Source organism: Cydia strobilella, chromosome 5, assembly GCF_947568885.1.
Source record: "Cydia strobilella chromosome 5, ilCydStro3.1, whole genome shotgun sequence".
NCBI classification, from domain to species: Eukaryota; Metazoa; Arthropoda; class Insecta; order Lepidoptera; family Tortricidae; genus Cydia; species Cydia strobilella.
This window is the reverse complement of record NC_086045.1, coordinates 3,537,877-3,557,086: the sequence shown is the minus strand read 5'-3', so window position 1 is coordinate 3,557,086 and position 19,210 is coordinate 3,537,877. Positions and strand designations below refer to the sequence as shown.

Below are 19,210 nucleotides of genomic sequence, written 5' to 3'. Positions count from 1 at the left end.
GGCCTTAGCAGACCAGTACCCTCACCATGAGTTTAAATAATGTTAAAACGTGTTTGCCAATTTTAATCCAAATCCGTTTAGCCTTTTAAACATGATTGAGCAATACCCGTCTCACTATACTTCCACTAAACTCGGACCAAACCCTAGAAATGCCGGGTATAAAAGTGGACGGCCGCGAAAAATCGCCTTTTCATAAAAACGTAGTCTTCATTTTCCTTTCTGGATGAAATTTCAAATTTCATGTTTTATTATAGATATGGTAAATCGTCTATTACTGGCCACCTTCGAATAACTGGACCCACCCATTATCATGACAGTAAAAAGTAAAAACAAGAGAAACAGAATGGGATAGAATAGCTTTGCGGCCTTCCCGTACATTGTACAATGTTTACGAATGACATTACCGTTACGCTTTAGTTCCGAATTGTAATGACTGGTCACACCGTCCGGTAAGTTGGGTAACACCATAGAGTAACTGATACTAGAGCGGTACTGTCATAGTAAATTTTGTAACCCCAGTAAATTCACTGCCTTCTGTCGACACACTTTAAAACTAAAAATGAAGATTTATAAAAATACGATAGAATGTATTTAAATATAGATAAATGATTTTTTTTATTTGCATTAATTATTTTTATGATTTTGACCCACGTTCTTTCACTGATATGCGTTAAAATTGTTAAATAACAAACGAAACCGTCAACGCCATCTATACGACTGTAGGCCAAAACTAGTAGCGCCCTCTGAACGAGAATCAAATTTTCTTGATTTTCGAGGCACGTTTTTTCCTTAGACTGTATCCATCTATTACGGAGTTATATCTATCTTTGGTAACACTCAAAATTCAAAATCTTTCTCTGTTTTAAGTCAATACAATTGTTGATATGAGTTCCTCATTTCCCGCTACACAAAGGTTGTCTGGAGGACAGCCTGTTTTTGCCTAGTTTTAATTTTCTTCTAACTTTTCGTTATAATTTTACATGAAAAATGTATTCGTATTAATATTGGAGCAATAAAGAATATTTAAGTACTTGCTTACTTACAACATTTACGGTGAAATCATAAAGTGACTGGAAAAACATATAGCGTAAAATGTGCCTACTTTGTTTCCAAACTAATTGTGTTCTAAAAATTTTAGTACCGTAAGCTGCAGAGACGCCAGAGACTGACCCCCCCTGCAAACAAGTTTCTATGCGGGAGGGATCAGTTATCTCTGCAGCTTACTGTACATTAAAAATACAACATGATAGTAATGATGATCTTATTGGGCTCTATCCCTAGAACCATTCCACGAAATGACAAAAAAAAACTGTCTATCTTTCAAACCTGATTACAAATTTCCACGAGAATTTGCCCAAGCTGAAACGAAAGTGAAGGGCCGTTCGAACGCTCAGTCAATAAGTTAGGTACCTACGTGGTAAATAGTTATAAATAATAGGTATAGTAATGTCTATATTGTCTATCTTAATGGAACTGGAGTCTAAACTTATATTGAGAATAACATGACAGGTCTTAAATGACGAGATTCGCTTAGAAATATGCCAAAGAGACTTCTCGAAAATTGCAGTTCCCATAAAATTTTCTCGGTTTTTTTTTCTTAACGTTTATCGCCAAACCTTCTTACAGTTAGTTTTAATTTTTATGACACTTGAAATAGATGCCAGTCGCCAATGAGTGGCGTAAATATTAAATGAAACAGTCGTCAACAGTTAAGAACATTGAGTATCTTTAATCTGAACGGGAACTTTCTAAGTGGAAACTTGCATCAGAATTTTCTCATGAAAGTTTCCAGAAATTTTGGAAATTTTGACAATGTTCTGCAATTGCACATTGCTAGATTCGCTTCGGTGTGACAGCGGCCGATCACATTAACAGCACAGACGTGAGCTGCCTCTGTATAGTGTTAAATGTTTCCCGATAACTATGGGATTCGATTTGAGCCGTCATTCACGGAAAATACCATTTTATTGTATTCCTTAAAGTTGTTATTGGTGATCCAGTTAGAAATGCGTCCTAAGTCAGCGTAGGATTAGTATAATTAGTTAAAGTTGATTACAATGGTTGTTGAGCGTAGACTGTTTTTCTTGAAGCTCGTACGCCGAAGACTGGAACGCGCTGACCGAAGTGAAGCTACCGCTGCCAATTACCTCAGAAATACCACCACCATGTTACCGGGTTAGTGTGAGGGTTAGTAAGAACACTTATTTTAGGGTTAATAAGATGTTAAGTGTAGAGGTGTTGTAGAAAGACTAGTTGTTGACGGACTGACGAGGCTAGGTTGGGCAGTCATATTTATATGAGAGCGCGACCGCGCCCCGCCCACTGTGTCACGTGGGTGTGTTGTGCAGAGTCAGTATCCATTTATTGGCCAATCAGCTTAAGCTATTTTACAAAGTTAGGGAATAGGTAATATTTATTGTGGGACATTGATTCTTATAACTATGCACGAAATATAAAAATAAAACATAAACACACAATGATTAAAAGACATAGAAAGTTACACAATAATAAAACACAAAATTAGAGAATCACAAAACGTACAATAAAAATATCTTAAAAGCTATATACGACAATCTCCCCCGCGTGTGCCAACACCGTCTCCATTCGTGGAGTATATAGGTATAAGCCGGGAAACTGGACGGCGGACTTCACCCGCTCGGGTGCGAACAATGGCTACTCTTACGTGGCCATCAGGGCCGGGAAAGAGTTGTGCGATTTCGCCTCTAGGCCATGTTCCTCGTGGCATAGAGCTGTCCGCTACGATGACGATGTCGCCTATATTTAGCTTCTGCACGTTCTGGTGAGCACTGGGCCGAGGGAGGAGGCTGGGTCTGTATTCTTTCTGCCAGCGCCTCCAAAAGTGATCGGCTAAGTTCTGCGCTGTCTTCCATGACGACAGTGACATATCTTTGTCTGTGAAGACGCCCAGCGGTGCCATTGCGCTCGACCGGCCGATGAGAAAATGGTTCGGCGTCAGAGCCTCGACATCTAGGTCTGGATTCACAGGTGTCAGTGGTCTGGAGTTCACTACGTGCTCGGCTTCTAGAAGCAGCGTATGTAGAACTTCTTCATGAGGTGCTCTCTCTTTTAGTGTAGCTTTCAGTGCAGTTTTCACGCTGCCCACGAGTCGTTCCCATGCACCGCCGGCGGAAGGGTTGCCAGGCGGTATCTTTTTCCAGGTGATCGCTCGTTCAGTCAGGAATGGCTTTAGACTGTCTGGCAGCGTTTTCTTGGCCTCTGCAATTTCTCGTTCTGCTCCGTAGAAGTTAGTTGCGTTGTCGGAGTACAGAACGGTAGGCGTGCCGCGCCGAGCTATCATTCTGCGCAGTGAGAGTATCATAGAGGATGCCGAAAGTGAGGCGGCAAGCTCTAAGTGCACAGCTCGGGTAGTGAGGCAAGTATATAATACGCCCCATCTTTTCTCGCGGCGGCGGCCTATTGTAATATTCATTGGGCCAAATAAATCTACGGCTGCGGCGGTAAATGGCGGTTGATTCGCCTGGAGCCTCTCTGGTGGTAAGTCGCCTACAGGAACCTTGAGTGTGGTCCCCTTATAGGTCCGACACCATTGGCACTTATTCGTTATATAACGAATGCTACCGCGCAGACCGATAATATAATATCTTTGTTTCAGCTCGTTTATCACTGTTGAATGGTTGCCGTGATTGTAGAGAGCATGAAAATGATGTATTAGCAGCTTGACGAAATCTTCTTTAGCGTGTAGAACGGGTATGTGTACATCTTTATCTATTCTGGCGTTCAGCACGATGACTCCATTTTTGTCGAGTTTTACTGCGATTTTATGGAGTGGCGATTTCTTCGGAATCGGCCGTCCAGTTTCCATTAACTTGATTTCCTCTGGAAAGGCTTCATGTTGACTCCGGCGTATAAGCAATATCTCTGCTAAGTTCAAATGCCCCTTATTTATGTCTGTGTCTGGTTTCTTTTTAAGCAATGCGGCTTTAAAAACCTCGGCGGCAACCAGTGTTTTAGCGGTGGCGCGGACTAAGCGTACGAACTTTGAGAACCTACATACCTCCGGCAGGTACTCAAACTTATTTTTCGCGGCGCCTACCGAGCATACGAGCTTGTTAACGCGTTCTTCGCCCGTATCGGCGACGGGCGCGGGCGTTTTCTTTGTCGGCCAATGCTCCTCGCTTTTACGTATGAAATCGGGCCCTATGAACCATCGGTGGTTCGCTCCAAATTGCGTAGGTATACCGCGCGTCGCGTCGTCAGCTACGTTAGCTGCACTAGGCACCCAGCGCCAGTTGGCGGGGGTGGTAGTGTTCTCGATTTCCGCTAACCTATGTGCGACGAACGTTTTGTACCTACGTGGGTCCGACCGTATCCACGTGAGTGCCGTTTTGGAGTCAGACCAAAAATACTTGTCCTTTATTACGTAGTCTGACTCTTTGACTATGGTCTCCGCTAACCTAGTCGCTAGTACGCAGCTCTGTAATTCCATTCGTGGAATACTAACTACCCGGAGAGGTGACACTCGGGCCTTTGCGGCCACTAATGCGGACGTTCTAGTCCCCTCGGGGTTGACGCTGACTAGGTACACGGCCGCGGCATATATTTTTTCACTTGCGTCGCAAAAAACATGCATATATGCCTCCCTATTAAATGCGGGCACGTGTCGCGGAATTTCCAAGTCCCGTAATTGTTGTACGTTATCTATGAACGATCGCCATGCGGGTGCGAGCGAGACGGGTATGGGCGAGTCCCATCCGATTCCGGTGCGCCATATCTCCTGCATTAATGCCTTGCCTAAGACGGATATGGGGCTAACGTATCCGATCGGATCGAATATCGACATCGCACTACTCGTAACCTGTCGTTTTGTAGGTAATTTCTGACCGTTAAGTACGTCCTCGGGCGTGTTGCGAAAGTTTACGTTGAAACCTAAGGTGTCACGCTTGTGATTCCATTTCAAACCTAACGTACGTTCGCTCTCGCTAGCGCCTAACAATGACGTTTCCTCTTTACTGTTAACTACGTCAGCAATAACCGCAGGATGATTCGAAGCGAACCCGCGAAGCTCGAATGACGCGCGCATATTTAATTCGTAAACCTCGTTTACTATGCGCCTGGCGTCGTCCTCGGACGTATCGAGCGCGATCAACATGTCGTCCATGTACGTATTTTTTATTGTTTTTTCAGCTGCGATCGGAAATTGTTCGCTATGCGTTCTTGCGTTTTCGTTTTTGACGTATAGCGCGGTTGTCGGCGACGCTGCCGATCCAAATATAAGCCGCTTCATTCTGTATTCTTGCGGTGGAGAGGTGCGGTCCTCCCCCCGCCAAACGAAACGTAACGCATCGCGATCTTGCTCAATTATCTCGATCTGTAAAAACATTTCTTTGACGTCCGCTATTACCGCGATTTTACCCTCGCGGAAACGCACTAGTACGCCAAAGAGTGACTCTAATAAGTCGGGGCCGGCCAAAAGCGCGCTATTGAGCGACCGTCCGTAGGCCGTGGCGGCCGCGTCCCACACTAATCTCATTTTGCCGCGTTGCGGGTGAAAAGTTGGGAAATGCGCTAAGTACCACACCCGGGGTGCATCGAGGGGGGGCGGCGACTCCATTTTCTCCGCGTAACCCTTGTCAAGCAAGTTAGCCATATGCTTTGCATATTCGGCCTTTAACGTTGCATCTCGGTCTAGTTTTCGTTCTAGACTGTACAGCCGTTTTAATGCTTGCGCTCGGTTATCTGGGAGCTTTTCGTCGTCTGTCCGCCATAATAAGCCCGCTCGATACCTATTCTCCCCCGGTATTTTTACACAGGTGGTTTTCAGCAAGTCTAGCGCGCGCTGGTCGGGATCGGCCCGAGGTAGCTTTTGTGAAACGCCTAATGATTCTATGTCAAAATGCCGTTTCATTAGCTCTAAAGCCTCGTCGTCCGCGGTTTTAGGCCGTGCGTGCCCTACAAAGTTTACCGCGGCGCGGCGCGTTCTATCTGGGCCGTGTAAAACCCAGCCCAGTCTAGTGAGGCTAGCAATGGGAAGCTCAGGCGGGCCCTCTAATATTTGCCGAGAAATGATGAGGTGCCAATTATCTTGGCCTATCACGATGGTAGGTATGCCGGTCGGGTAACTCAATTCGTCCGCGATCTTAGTCAAGTGTTCGCACTTGTCGACTACGTCACGTGGTACGCCCTGCATTCCTATGCCAATATCGCCAATCGTGATTACCTCCATCATTTCCATGTGTCGGCTACAAAAACCCCGTATTGCGACTCGTAACGTATACGAATCTGGATTTCTGACTACGCCGCCTATGCCTTCTATCTCTAAAGTTTCGCCTTTTACGCGAGGCGCGAGTTTATCGGCCGTTTCGTGAAGCATCAAAGTCATAGCCGCGCCTTCGTCTAACAGCGCGAGGGTTTGTACGGTACCTAGCGGTCCCGACACCTCTACAGGCATGACTTTGAGGTACGTTTGCGGGAGCCTAATATTATTAACCGTTACCGCCGGAGCACTATTACCGTTCGCGGGCGCGGCCGCGTTCAGTCCGTGTAATAGCTTATGATGTCCGGCTTCGCATTGGTTAACTCCGCACGCGATGTACTTGCACTTGAACTTACGGTGAGCCGCGTCTAAGCATCTATAGCACAATTTAGCGCCCTTCGCTAAGTCCCACCGTTCAGAAATCGTCGCCGCTAAAAATTTACGACACGCGCTAACTTTGTGCTCGTGGCCGTTCTTGCAAACGGCGCACGTGCTGCGCGAGACAGGGACGGACGATGTCGGTTGTTGGCTTAACTTGCGCGATAGCGGGTTTATTACTACGCGGCGCTTCGCGTACGTAATGATCGTGGGAATCTGATTCCGACTCCGTGCTAGGATCGCGGGAAAACGCGGGGGCGCGACGCCTATCGCGAGAACTGCTTGCTCGCCTAGGGTTGTGCTCAAAAGATACCGTGTTTACTGTGTTCCGCAATCTGTTCGACGGCCTATGTCGGTTGACGCGTTTGGCTGCAGTGCTAATTTCGTTCAAAAACTCCGATAATGCAACTAGACCGGGAGTTTGACTATTAGACTGCCTATATTTTGCCCATTCGTAACGCACAATCAAATTAAGTTTGTCCACGATTTTGTTTACAAGTTCAGGCGCGTGTAGGTACTGTTCTTGTCGCAGCGAACGTATGGTTGCGACGGCATTCGCAATATGTGCGGCGAAGGAAGCTATGTTCGCGTTGTCTTCTGACAAGCGCGGCATACGTTTTATATTATGCAACTCCGTTAACACAATTTCCTCCGGGTCGCCGAATTGCCGTTCTAGCGCCTCCATAATTTCGTACGGGTCCTGAACTGTGTACATAATTGATTTCACGGCGGTCCGAGCCTCGCCTTTGAGCGCGCGCCTAATACGACTTACGTTATTGACGGCACTAAACATGGGAGACGCGTCCTCGAACTCTGCCCTAAATGAAATCCATTCGGTTATATCTCCTCCGAATGAGGGTAACTCGGGCGGCTTATGGTAGATAGGTGCATAACTGCCGTGTGGCACCTCTAAATAACGCGGTTGCGGCCTACTAGTACCCCGCTCAATGGCGGCGGCGCGCGGCGGCGGCGCTGTCTCCTTCGGCAAGGGAATTTTATTATTCTCGATCGCGACGTCGTGCTCCTGTGGCCTACACTGTTGTCCTACCCAATTCCTAGTACGCCGTTCAGACTCGTCAGCCACGGTACTGCCTCTGTCAGAATTCGCCTCCAATTCGGCGATCTGCAGCTTTAATTTGGCAGTATCGGACTGCTTCTGAGCGACAACTAGAGCGGCTTTATGAACCTCGAGCTCGGCCATGAGCACCGATAATTGACTATCACGATCCCTATTTACCGATTCGCGACCTCTGATTGATCCACGAACAGACGGCGCCCGCGGCGGCGGCGGCGCGACCACGGGGTCTTTATTTACTAGCGTATTCGACCTACTGCGTTCTACTACCGTATCTTCGAATGCGTTCGAGTGTACCGAATTGTTGTCTATCTCTCCACCGCTATTCACTTGGTTGCCGGTGGAGCCTTTGCTCCATGTATGTGTCTCGGTAGACGTGGTCTTGCCGGACGAGGGGGTAGGGGTCTCTGTGGGCGCGGGGGCAGGCGGGCCCTTAGCGCGCGGTCGAAGATTTCTCGTACTCTTCGTAGACATCTTCTTCTTTCTTGACACACACGCGGGGGTCCCTAACTATATACAAATTTACCTGCCTAACACCTATGCCCTGACGCCACAGAGCGCAACGTCAGTGCCCCTAAGCGTAAATCCCTCGGTGCACTGAATCTCCCGCAATGACAAAGTGCAATGCCTAGAGCGTTCGAAAGCAGTGTGATGGCATCACCATGTGACACGTGCAACGAAAGTTGCCAGGACGCGTGAGTGGAGGAAAACCTACAACACAGCACGGTCCGACCGGCAAGCCGGTATAGTGGGGTATGGAGGGGTAATTGGGTAAGGGTCTGAGCCGAAGCGTACTTCAAGGCTCAGCGCGTTCGTTTTTCAAGCTTCTTTTTTCTATCTGAGTGGAGAAAAATCTCGACACTCAGCGCGTACTTGTTTCTTTGTTCTTTCTTCTATCTGAGTGGAGAAATTCTCAACACTCAGCGCGTACTTGTTTCTTTGTTCTTTATTCGGCTATCGAGACCATAATTGTTGAGCGTAGACTGTTTTTCTTGAAGCTCGTACGCCGAAGACTGGAACGCGCTGACCGAAGTGAAGCTACCGCTGCCAATTACCTCAGAAATACCACCACCATGTTACCGGGTTAGTGTGAGGGTTAGTAAGAACACTTATTTTAGGGTTAATAAGATGTTAAGTGTAGAGGTGTTGTAGAAAGACTAGTTGTTGACGGACTGACGAGGCTAGGTTGGGCAGTCATATTTATATGAGAGCGCGACCGCGCCCCGCCCACTGTGTCACGTGGGTGTGTTGTGCAGAGTCAGTATCCATTTATTGGCCAATCAGCTTACGCTATTTTACAAAGTTAGGGAATAGGTAATATTTATTGTGGGACATTGATTCTTATAACTATGCACGAAATATAAAAATAAAACATAAACACACAATGATTAAAAGACATAGAAAGTTACACAATAATAAAACACAAAATTAGAGAATCACAAAACGTACAATAAAAATATCTTAAAAGCTATATACGACAATGGTCATTTTGTTATTAAAGATAAAGATAGGGAAAAAAATCCCAGTAGTTACCACTGGTAAAAGGTGGGACTTTTTTCCCAGTAGTTACCACCAAAATGTTGTTGGAGTTCAATACTAATAAAAACAGTAGAAAGAAACCGTAGAAGGTATAGGTTTCTTTTTCCAGTAGTTACCAGTGGTAAAAGGTGGGAAATTCCCAGTAGTTACCACTGGTAACAAATTGGTGGTAGCTAGTGGGAATAACCCTGACTGTTGGTTTATCTTTAGTACACTCTGATACTAACATAAATTACTTATAGGTACTACTGTTGTTTTATGGAGTTATCGAATTCGTCTAACAATAATTCCTTCAATTTTTCTTTTTTAATTTAGGGTTACCTAGTCATATTGGATTTTCATTGTACATTTTGGGGATCAAGTATTTATTCTTGGGTTCTCCGTCCATAATAGTTTTTGGGTGCAGGTTGATTCAATTTACTATTTTGGAAGATCGAGTTACATGTATTTAGGTACCTAACTTTACAATGCATTGGAAGAGTTTTACAATCTGAGAACAGTAAGTCATACTGAATGTTAATACCTATTCCTTAATTAATCTAATTTTAAGTTGTTTTATTTGATCCAAATTTGTTTTGAAGGTACGTCCATAGCAACTGAGTCCATAACTTAACAATGAGTCAGCGAGAGCATGATAAACAATGTGCAGGGTGCGTTTGTTGACTATTCTGCTTAAATGATAAAATTGACCCAACACAGATCGTAATCTATTGCATACCTGATTAATGTGCAATTTCCAGTTAAAGTGTTTATCTATTAATAATCCTAAGTATCTGAAGCTGTCAACTAATTCTATTTTATTACTCGTACATGTGCAATTATTTTTATTCCCGTGCAGGCATTCAAAGTATGTCTTTTAATAGGTACTAATATAGTTGAAGCTATTTGTTTTGCTTTTTAGGGTTCCGTACCCAAAGGGTAAAAACGGGACCCTATTACTAAGACTCCGCTGTCTGTCTGTCTGTCTGTCAACAATATTTCAACCGTGATAGCTAGATTAGCTAGGCAGTTGAAAATTTCACAGATGATGTATTTCTGTCGCCGCTATAACAACAAATACTAAAAACAGAATAAAATAAATATTTAAGTGGTGCTCCCATACAACAAACGTGATTTTTTTGCCGTTTTTTTGCGTAATTAAATTCAAATTCAAATTCAAAATCAAATTCAAATGTTTTATTCATGATAAACTTAAAACTAAAATTACATACAAAAGTATACTAAAGCTATAGAAACTTATAAAATAGGTAGGAGTTGAAGTTTACCACGAAATGGTCCCGCCGGAAGATCAGCGTTGACCTTCGGTTCAGCATTATGCTGAGGCGAGACCATTTCGTGGTAAACTTCAACTCCTACCTATTTTATAAGTTTCTATAGCTTTAGTATACTTTTGTATGTAATTTTAGTTTTAAGTTTATCATGAATAAAACATTTGAATTTGAATTTGAATTTGAATTTGAATTTAATGGCACGGAACCCTTCATGCGCGAGTCCGACTCGCACTTGGCCGTTTTTTTACTAATTGCAGATTCTCACATTGACAGCCGTCTGACATTGGCAGCCGTCACTTAGAAAACAGTAAACTAGGTAAATTTGCCAATAAATAAGTAAGACTGAATATAAATAGCTTATTACACGAAATATCTAGATGAAAACTGATTTTCACAAACAAAATGATTTCCCAGCAAAATCCGAAACCACATCACTAAAGACAATTTGAAACTAATTTCAAATTTCGAAGGATGCCATTAACTGTGTCTTCATAGTCAAGGGGGCTGATCCTGTTATAACAATTTGATATGGTTTTGATCTTATTTTGATACGACCTTGAATCAGCGGCTTGGGGGCCTAGCCAAGATGACAATCGTTGATAGAAAAGGCCAATCGAAACTTTTTTTCAAAAGAAAAAACTACCTACGTCGGTCGTATGTGTAGAAATACTACGTCGGTGGTAAACAAGCATACGACCCGCCTGATGGTAAGCAGTCTCCGTAGCCTATGGACGCTTGCAACTCCAGAGGTGTTATATGCTTGTTGCCGACCCTGACCCTCCGCGACCTCGTTGAGCTCTGGGCTTAATAGTCACCATACTTACTACTGTTTCATACATAAACAATGTATGGAAATAGTCACATGAATTTTCGTCGCATCTGTCATTCCGATACAATTTGTCGATTGCGTTGTCGCGTTTGTCGATTTACGATTGTCCTCTTGATAACGCCGCTGCGTCTTACGTAAGCGAACAACTCGCGAACGCAAAGCGAAGCGGCGCGGTGCCCGCGGTGGGCCCACGGCGTTCGCGTTCGTAACGAGATCGCCCACGTAGGACACTTCTATAGGTATCAAATGATTGATTCACCCCGCGCCGCATCGCTTCGCTTTGCGTTCGCGTGTTGTTCGCCTACGTAGTACGCTGCGTAAGCTTGACATTTACACTTTGCGCCAATAGGCAGCTCCTGAGCTGCCCCAGTTCATGCACTCTCCATATAATGGTGCGCATGAGACGCCTATTGACTCTTCTGAAGGCCGTATCAAAATAATGTCAAAACCTTATCAAATTGATAAAACAGATTCGGCGTCAACTTACTTAGTAGTTGAAGTAATAAGACTTAAGAGTCCGCAGCAAGCTCGGTTCTCCATACAAACGTAGTTACGCTCTCATTTTAAAACGACTAGCTAGATTGCTCTGAAACTTCAGATACCATAGTTAAAAAAATACAGCGAATTTAAGTTTTACATACAAGAAAACGAGGCTCTATTTCGTTTGTTTTATAAAAAGGAGCTATAATAAAGCTCAAGGCTAACAGCCGAAAAATAACAGTGACAGTGGATGGAGAAGAAATGTCATATGTCCAAGAATACATTTACCTGGGACAAATAGTCTCTTTCCAGGCACGAGAGGACAAAGAGGTTGCAAGACCGGTAGTGCCTAGAAGGGCTATTGGTCTATGAAGGAGCAAATGAAGGGAGATTTCCCTAATATCTTTAAAAAGAAAGCTCATGGACATGTGCGTTCTTCCCATCCTGACCTACGGAGAACACTTGGTCTTTGATAAAAGTTCAGAAATCCACCCTTAAGGTTTGTCAGCGCGCCATGGAGCGTAGTATTCTCGGCGTGAAGTTGACCGATCGCATCAAAAACACTGTACTACGCTCCAAAACTCAAATAACTGACGTGGCTAAAACAGCCGCCAAGCTGAAGTGGGACTGGGCGGGACACGTTTGCCGTATGCCAGAAGATTTGTGGGCTAAAATAACAACCAATTGGGTCCCACATCAAATCCGGGCTCGCGGCAAACCTCGACGGCGTTATAGATGACCTTGACGCCTTTGACAGGAACTGATGGGAGACGGGTCAAGACCGGGGTACGTGGAAAGGGAGGCCTTTGCCCAGCAGTGGGCCACTCTAGGCTCATATAAATTTTAGTTAGATATGCTAGTGGGATTACCTGCCTGTTTGTCTTGGTTAATAAGTGTCTATGTTTGAAATGAGACAGTCCTTTGACAAACCATAGTATCACTATCAGTCGAGATAACGTTTTATTGAGTGGAGATTGAATCGTACCATGCGGTTCCTGAACTCATCATAGAGCTTATAATATGCGTATAGATAAAGCAGTGTATGTACCTAATTAGGCATTGAAACACTCGTGCGATGTTTTTCATGAAACATCGCACATCGCATCGCTTTCAGCTCGTTTTATAAACCCACGTTCTTATTTTAAATGCCTTTCATTAGCTAGCCATACACGCACGGATTTGCCCGTCGGATCTGCCTGAAAGATGTGTCTTGCGGACACATCCGTCAATGTGTGGCGAGAAATAGACACAGATTTGTCCGCCGGATGCCCGTCCGCTGCCCATCTGTGTCTATTTCTCGCCACACATTGACGGATGTGTCCGCCAGACACATCTTTCAGGCAGATCCGACGGGCAAATCCGTGCGCGTATGGCTAGCTATTAGGTAGCAGTCACATAAACTACTATTCACTTAAACTACAGTGCGGGTAGCGCGATCACCGCAGCAACGACATCGCTTTGTTAGAGCTCCCGACAAATCTACCTAAAATAAATATAAAAACCGCGATAACTAACCCGTGAGTTATACCAAACTGTTCCGGAGGAAAAGACCTATCCAACAGTGTAAGCGGTTTTAGCGGGTGAGGGGTTTTCTAATATATCAAACACCCTTGAAGAAATCACAGTGTTAAGCTTTAAAAAAATCGTTAATTGCGCACGGCCAACGGCCGGCAGTGGTGGTTGGAAGTTCAGTGACCCGTAAACTTCGCGCATCTCCGTCACCGATTGGTCGACACCGCTAAACACAAGTAACAGCGCCGGCGTCGAGCTGCCATCGAGTGAGTCATATCATACACTTATTTTGTTGAATCTACGCTACACTCGCTTACTTGCTAAAATGAATTGCAAAGCATGCGGCGAAGCTATTGATCACCTGGAAATACTTAATTGTGTTGCTTGCAATGGCTGTTACCACTACAAGTGCGTGAACATCACAACAGCGCAATACATGACAAAAAATTACGAATTAAAACGCATTTGGCATTGTCCGGATTGTTTGAACATAACCCGCAGGCGGAGAAACGATGACACACCTGTACGATCACAAATCCCCTCGTCCCTAAATGAGACTACCATGTCTGTAACCAAGCTACTGGCTCTTGAAGGGGACATAGGAGGCGATACGCTAAATAAAACACACATATCACAGATATATAATAATAATTCTAGTAGAGAAGAATTAACATTATCAAGCATCAATGCGTTGCTGACGGCAAATAATAAGTCCTTAATCAGCAATATGAATACTGCAATGCAAACACAAATAAGCCTAGCTTTTAACCAATTTAACAAGGAGATTGCTCAGAACTTTACACAAGTGTGGGCTGAACAACAAAAATGTACCACAAAAATCGAGGACATCAGTAAACAAATCCAATCACTCGAATCTCGAACTCCGGAATCTTGAGAACCGCATATCTAGCCTAGCGAGAGATACACCAGACAACGCACAAAATAATAATAAGAAAATTGTATTATATGGACTGAACGAACATCACCACGAAACACAGGACGACTTATACGGCCGTATCACGGATGTTTTCTACGATGTTTTAGGAGTCAATGTTAACACATAGGTTGAAGATGTGACCAGAATTGGGAAGCGAGGTCCTCGACGTCCCCTCGTTATAGAGTTCATGAGTAAAAGGATGGCAAACTATATCCAAGAGAACTCTCAATGCTTCAAAAATACCGGAATTACTGTCTCTGCATACCTAGATAACAAGGCCCTAGAGGAACGAAAAACGTTAAGAGAAATAATGTTAGAAGCGCGTAAAAGCGGAAAATATGCAGTGATTAGACACAATAGATTATTCATCGAAGGGCGAGAGTATCGAAGCCAGCAGCATGGGACACAGCAACAGCAACGACTGTCAGATACAAACACAAACACAAGTTCCATAACATCAACAGCGACCCAAACCATAGATGCTGAAATCGGTGCTACAGCGCCATCGCCGCCCGAACATTCTTCGCCAAATACCAACCCTAATCCAAATAATCCATCGACGGCATCAACGACACTTTTTCGTACCTCAAAACAACAGTAAAATTAATATACTATTCCAAAATATGCAGAGCCTAAAAAATATAACTCATATACTGGAATCATTTCTAGCAAATAAAGACTATCAAGTACTATGTTTAACTGAAACCTGGATATCGGAGCAACAAAAGCATGTAATCCAGATCGAAGACTACGAATTTGCAGCGGCGTATTATCGGAGCGAGCGTCCGGGCGGAGGAGTGGCGATTCTGCTACAGGATGGTATCGATTATATTGAAAGAACAGACATTGCAGAATTATCTATCGAGTATATAGTTGAATGCTGTGCGGTTGAAATCACGCAGTATAACATGTGTATAATTAATATATATCGATCAGACAGGAATATAGATATTTATCACGCAGTATTAAGCAATATTTTATCAAAAATTTAATTCAAAGAACAGAAAATGCGGATAATTATTGGAGGAGATTTCAACATAAATACTATTATAAATTCAACATCTTCGGGAAAGCTTTTAAACGATATGTTAAAATCAAACTTAAGACAAATTGTCAAAACATTGTGTGTGTTTGTGATTATGAGATATAAAAGGAAAAAATTAAAAGAAAAACAACTTTCCAATTTCATTAAAATGCAGGTAAGTTATAAAAAATACATTTTTTGCAAAAAAGTTAAACGTATCTGACAACTCCAATAAGGCGAGGGGCAAGTCAGCAAACTTTCTAAATTGTATAATAGAAACGATTTTTCTCGGCAACATTTTGACGAGAATTTTAATATAAAACAACTTTCCCAAAGAATTTAGGCAAAATAAGCGAAGTTTTACGCAATATCACACGATCAAAGCAAGTATAAGACCAAAAAAGTGTAATAAGTATGCTAATACAATTTGCTTCACCCTTTCTCCCCAGAATAAGGGAATGAATATAAAGTTGCTTAACTGACTTCACAACAACTTGTGATTCAAAATGCATTTGACAGTTCAGAAATAAATTTAATTTGCATTTATATTAGGTAAGTCAGTATTGAATTTGTACCGACGTCTTGACTTGGTTGTTAAATTTTGATACAGATAATTTAGAGACGGGTTCTTCAGTGATTGGTGGGAATGGTGGGAATGAATTCTATATTTTTCGCACTTTGGCTTAGGCTTCCTCACCACTGAGGTGACTTGCGGGAATCAACCAATAGGATTAGTTGTAATTCACATCTCTTCTCCCCTTCGTTGGATTACAACCAATGATATTGATTGATTCCCGCCCGTCTCCTCTCATCTCCGCTCACCTCCTAGGTACCCTTATAGTTTAGTCATGTTCTCTGTCTGTCTTTTCGCCTATCCAAGGAAAGAAAAAAATATGTACCCCCCCCCTTACTTTTGAGCCATGAGTTCAGAAAATATTTAAATAACTGTTATAGTAGATCAAGAGTCCCCGGCAAGCTCGGCCGAAATTCACCTTCCCATACAAACGGAGTTCCGTCTTCATTTTAAAACTACGTTTTGGATTGTTATGAAAGGTATATAAAAATGAGGTATATCTAGGTCTGAAATTAATTTATATAGCTCCAGTTTATAAAACAAACGAAATATAGCAAAAACACGTTTTGTATGAAAAACGTAAGTTCGCTGTATTTTTTAGGGTTCCGTACCCAAAGGGTAAAACGGAACCCTATTACTACGACTCCGCTGTCCGTCTGGTCGTCTGGCCGTCTGTCCGTCTGTCTGTCACCAGGCTCTATCTCATGAACCGTGGTAGCTAGGCAGTTGAAATTTTCACAGATGATGTATTTCTGTTGCCGCTATAACAACAAATACTAAAAAGTACGGAACCCTCGGTGCGCGAGTCAGACTCGCACTTGACCGGTTTTTTTAGCTATGGTATCTGAAGCTACATAAACTACATAAACTTATTTCAGACATAGATATATTATCCTATTGTAAGTACAAAGTTTCAGAGCAATCTAGCTACTCGTTTTAAAATGAGAGCGGAACTACGTTTGTATGGAGAACCGAGCTTGCCGGAGACCCTTAATTAAAATAGTGAGCATGATGAGTCAAGCAGTTTTTAAGTTATCGCAAAAAGTCTTCCCTTCTTAGTAAAAAGTCGTACCTACCTAAAAAGGGCTGCGAAGGTAGGGGATACTAAGGAGAGTTGTGACAATTTTTACCTTAACCCTCATATCTCAGCAACAAAGCATACCATCACTATGAAGTTTATATAATGTGCAGCTTAATTCATACTTTTCGAAAACCTGTAAGGATTATGAATAAAAGTATTATAAAATAAAACTATGAAAGCAGATTATATCGCGTATATTGAATTTATAATACATCCCGACGTTTCGAACCCTTTACAGTGTTCATGGTCAACGGGTGACTGAGGAAAAACTACGAAGTGCAAAAAATACTCACATACTAAAAATAATGAACCATCATAGACTATAAACTTTAAGGCTGGCTGTAACGAACGCTGTAAAGAGTTCGAAACGTCGGGATGTATTATAAATTCAATATACGCGATATAATCCGTTTTCATAGTTTTATTTCATGAGTAACTATCGCGGTAACCGTAGATAATAAAAGTATTATAGTTTTTGAGAAAATCTACGAAAACCAGAACAACTCCCCTCTGTCACAACCCTCCTTGGTCTCCCCTACTCCCTTTTGCTTGTTATTTACATGATACTTACTAAAAGCCCCCGTTAAAGGCAGCCTATTGCGACGGAAAGGAACCCTACACTGAGCATGGCCAGACATGCTCTTGGCCGGTTTTGGCTTTGTTGAATGTAGTTACAGTCAGCAAAGCTATTAACTTAGCATGCCTGCATACATACATAGAGTAACTTATACTAGAGCGGTACTGTCATAGTAAATTTTGTAACCACAGTAAATTCACTGCCATCTATCGACACACTTTAAAACTAAAAATGAAGATTTATAAAAGTACGATAAAATGAATTTAAATATGGATAAATAATTTTTTTTTATATGCATTAATTATTTTTATGATTTTGACCCATGTTATTTCAATGATATGCGTAAAAATTGTTAAATAACAAACGAAACCGTCAACGCCATCTATACGACAGTAGGCCAAAGCTAGTAGCGCCCTCTGATCGAGAGTAAAATTTTCTTGATTTTCGAGGCACGTTTTTTCCTTAGACTGTATCCATTTATTACGGAGTTATATCTGTCTTTGATACATATTTGTTTGTGTGAAGCTAATCGTTTTGCTGTCTGTACCTAGATAAAAACAATAAAATACTCAGTATATTCCTCTGTAGTTGTTTTAACTGTCTACAGCTGACGCTTCAGAAAGAACTTGGCTAATTTACATAAGTCGCATTCAACTAGGTATGAACTTTAATATTGAATCATCTAGTTTAATGAACAGTGAAATTAGGTTAATTCTGCAGCGAGATTAATTGAAAATTGCAATGCATTGACCTGGAAATTAATTCGGTTATATTTTAATGGCAGATTGTGATATGAGCGCAACTATATATTTTGATTTATGTTTTTAAGTAGTACCACTAGGTACTATACATAAAGTATAAACTAAAACAGAATTATACTCGATTAAGTCCTGTTTTGCTAAATAACAATGAAATGACTGTGTAAGTATGTCCCTTTTACGCCTTTGTGAACAAGCTTGTATCATCAAAACAAGATCGATAGATAACGATAACTTCGTTTGTGATCAGTTAATAAATTCGATAAAATCTTAATCGTTAACGTTAAAATGGGGAAGGCCAGTGATGGGAAAAGCGTATGTCAAGTCAGTTCAACGTACCGAGAAAAACTAACAAACTTTCAGACTCGACACTTTTTTGAAGAAATTAATTATCTTCACTGTCAGTAAACATCTACTGTCGAACAGGAATGAACTTTGTAGTTTGTTGGTAGTTAAAGCTGGTAGATGTATGTGGAACACAGTCAAAGCTGGTAGGATGTATGTGGGACACAGTCAAAGCTGGTAGGATGTATGTGGGACACAATCAAAGCTGGTAAGACGCATGTGGTACACAGTCAAAGCTGGTACACGGTATGTGGGACACAGACAAAGCTGGTAGGCTGTATGTGGGGCGTAGTCAAAGCAAGTAGGCTGTGTTTGGGTTGCAGTCAAAGCTGGTAGATTGTACTGTATGTGGGATGCAGTCAAAGTGGAGTACGTACGACGGGATACTTCTTGTTTACAGGCCAAAGTCCGAGCTTAAGGAGAACTAAGATCGTTTGCAAACTAGTGTCCTATCTTCACGACGGTTGCTCTGTCTGCATAGCTACGGAAAACCGACTTATAGGTGTCAAACATAATTAATTAGTATACTTTATCTAAAGATACGTCAGTGTGATGTTTGATAATGATAAGTAAACATATATATAGTTCAGGAGAC

The 19,210-nt window shown here is 42.5% G+C and overlaps 1 protein-coding gene across 1 annotated transcript; it reads right to left on the bottom strand.

Moving 5' to 3' along the window:
- Positions 1-271: 271 nt before the first annotated feature.
- Positions 272-9,556, bottom strand: LOC134741742 (uncharacterized). Its single transcript, XM_063674636.1, has 4 exons — positions 9,549-9,556; positions 3,699-6,914; positions 2,795-3,320; positions 272-292 (listed from the first exon to the last, which is right to left on the bottom strand). Exons 1-4 carry the CDS (start codon positions 9,554-9,556, stop codon positions 272-274), a joined length of 3,771 nt encoding a protein of 1,256 aa, XP_063530706.1.
- Positions 9,557-19,210: the final 9,654 nt, after the last annotated feature.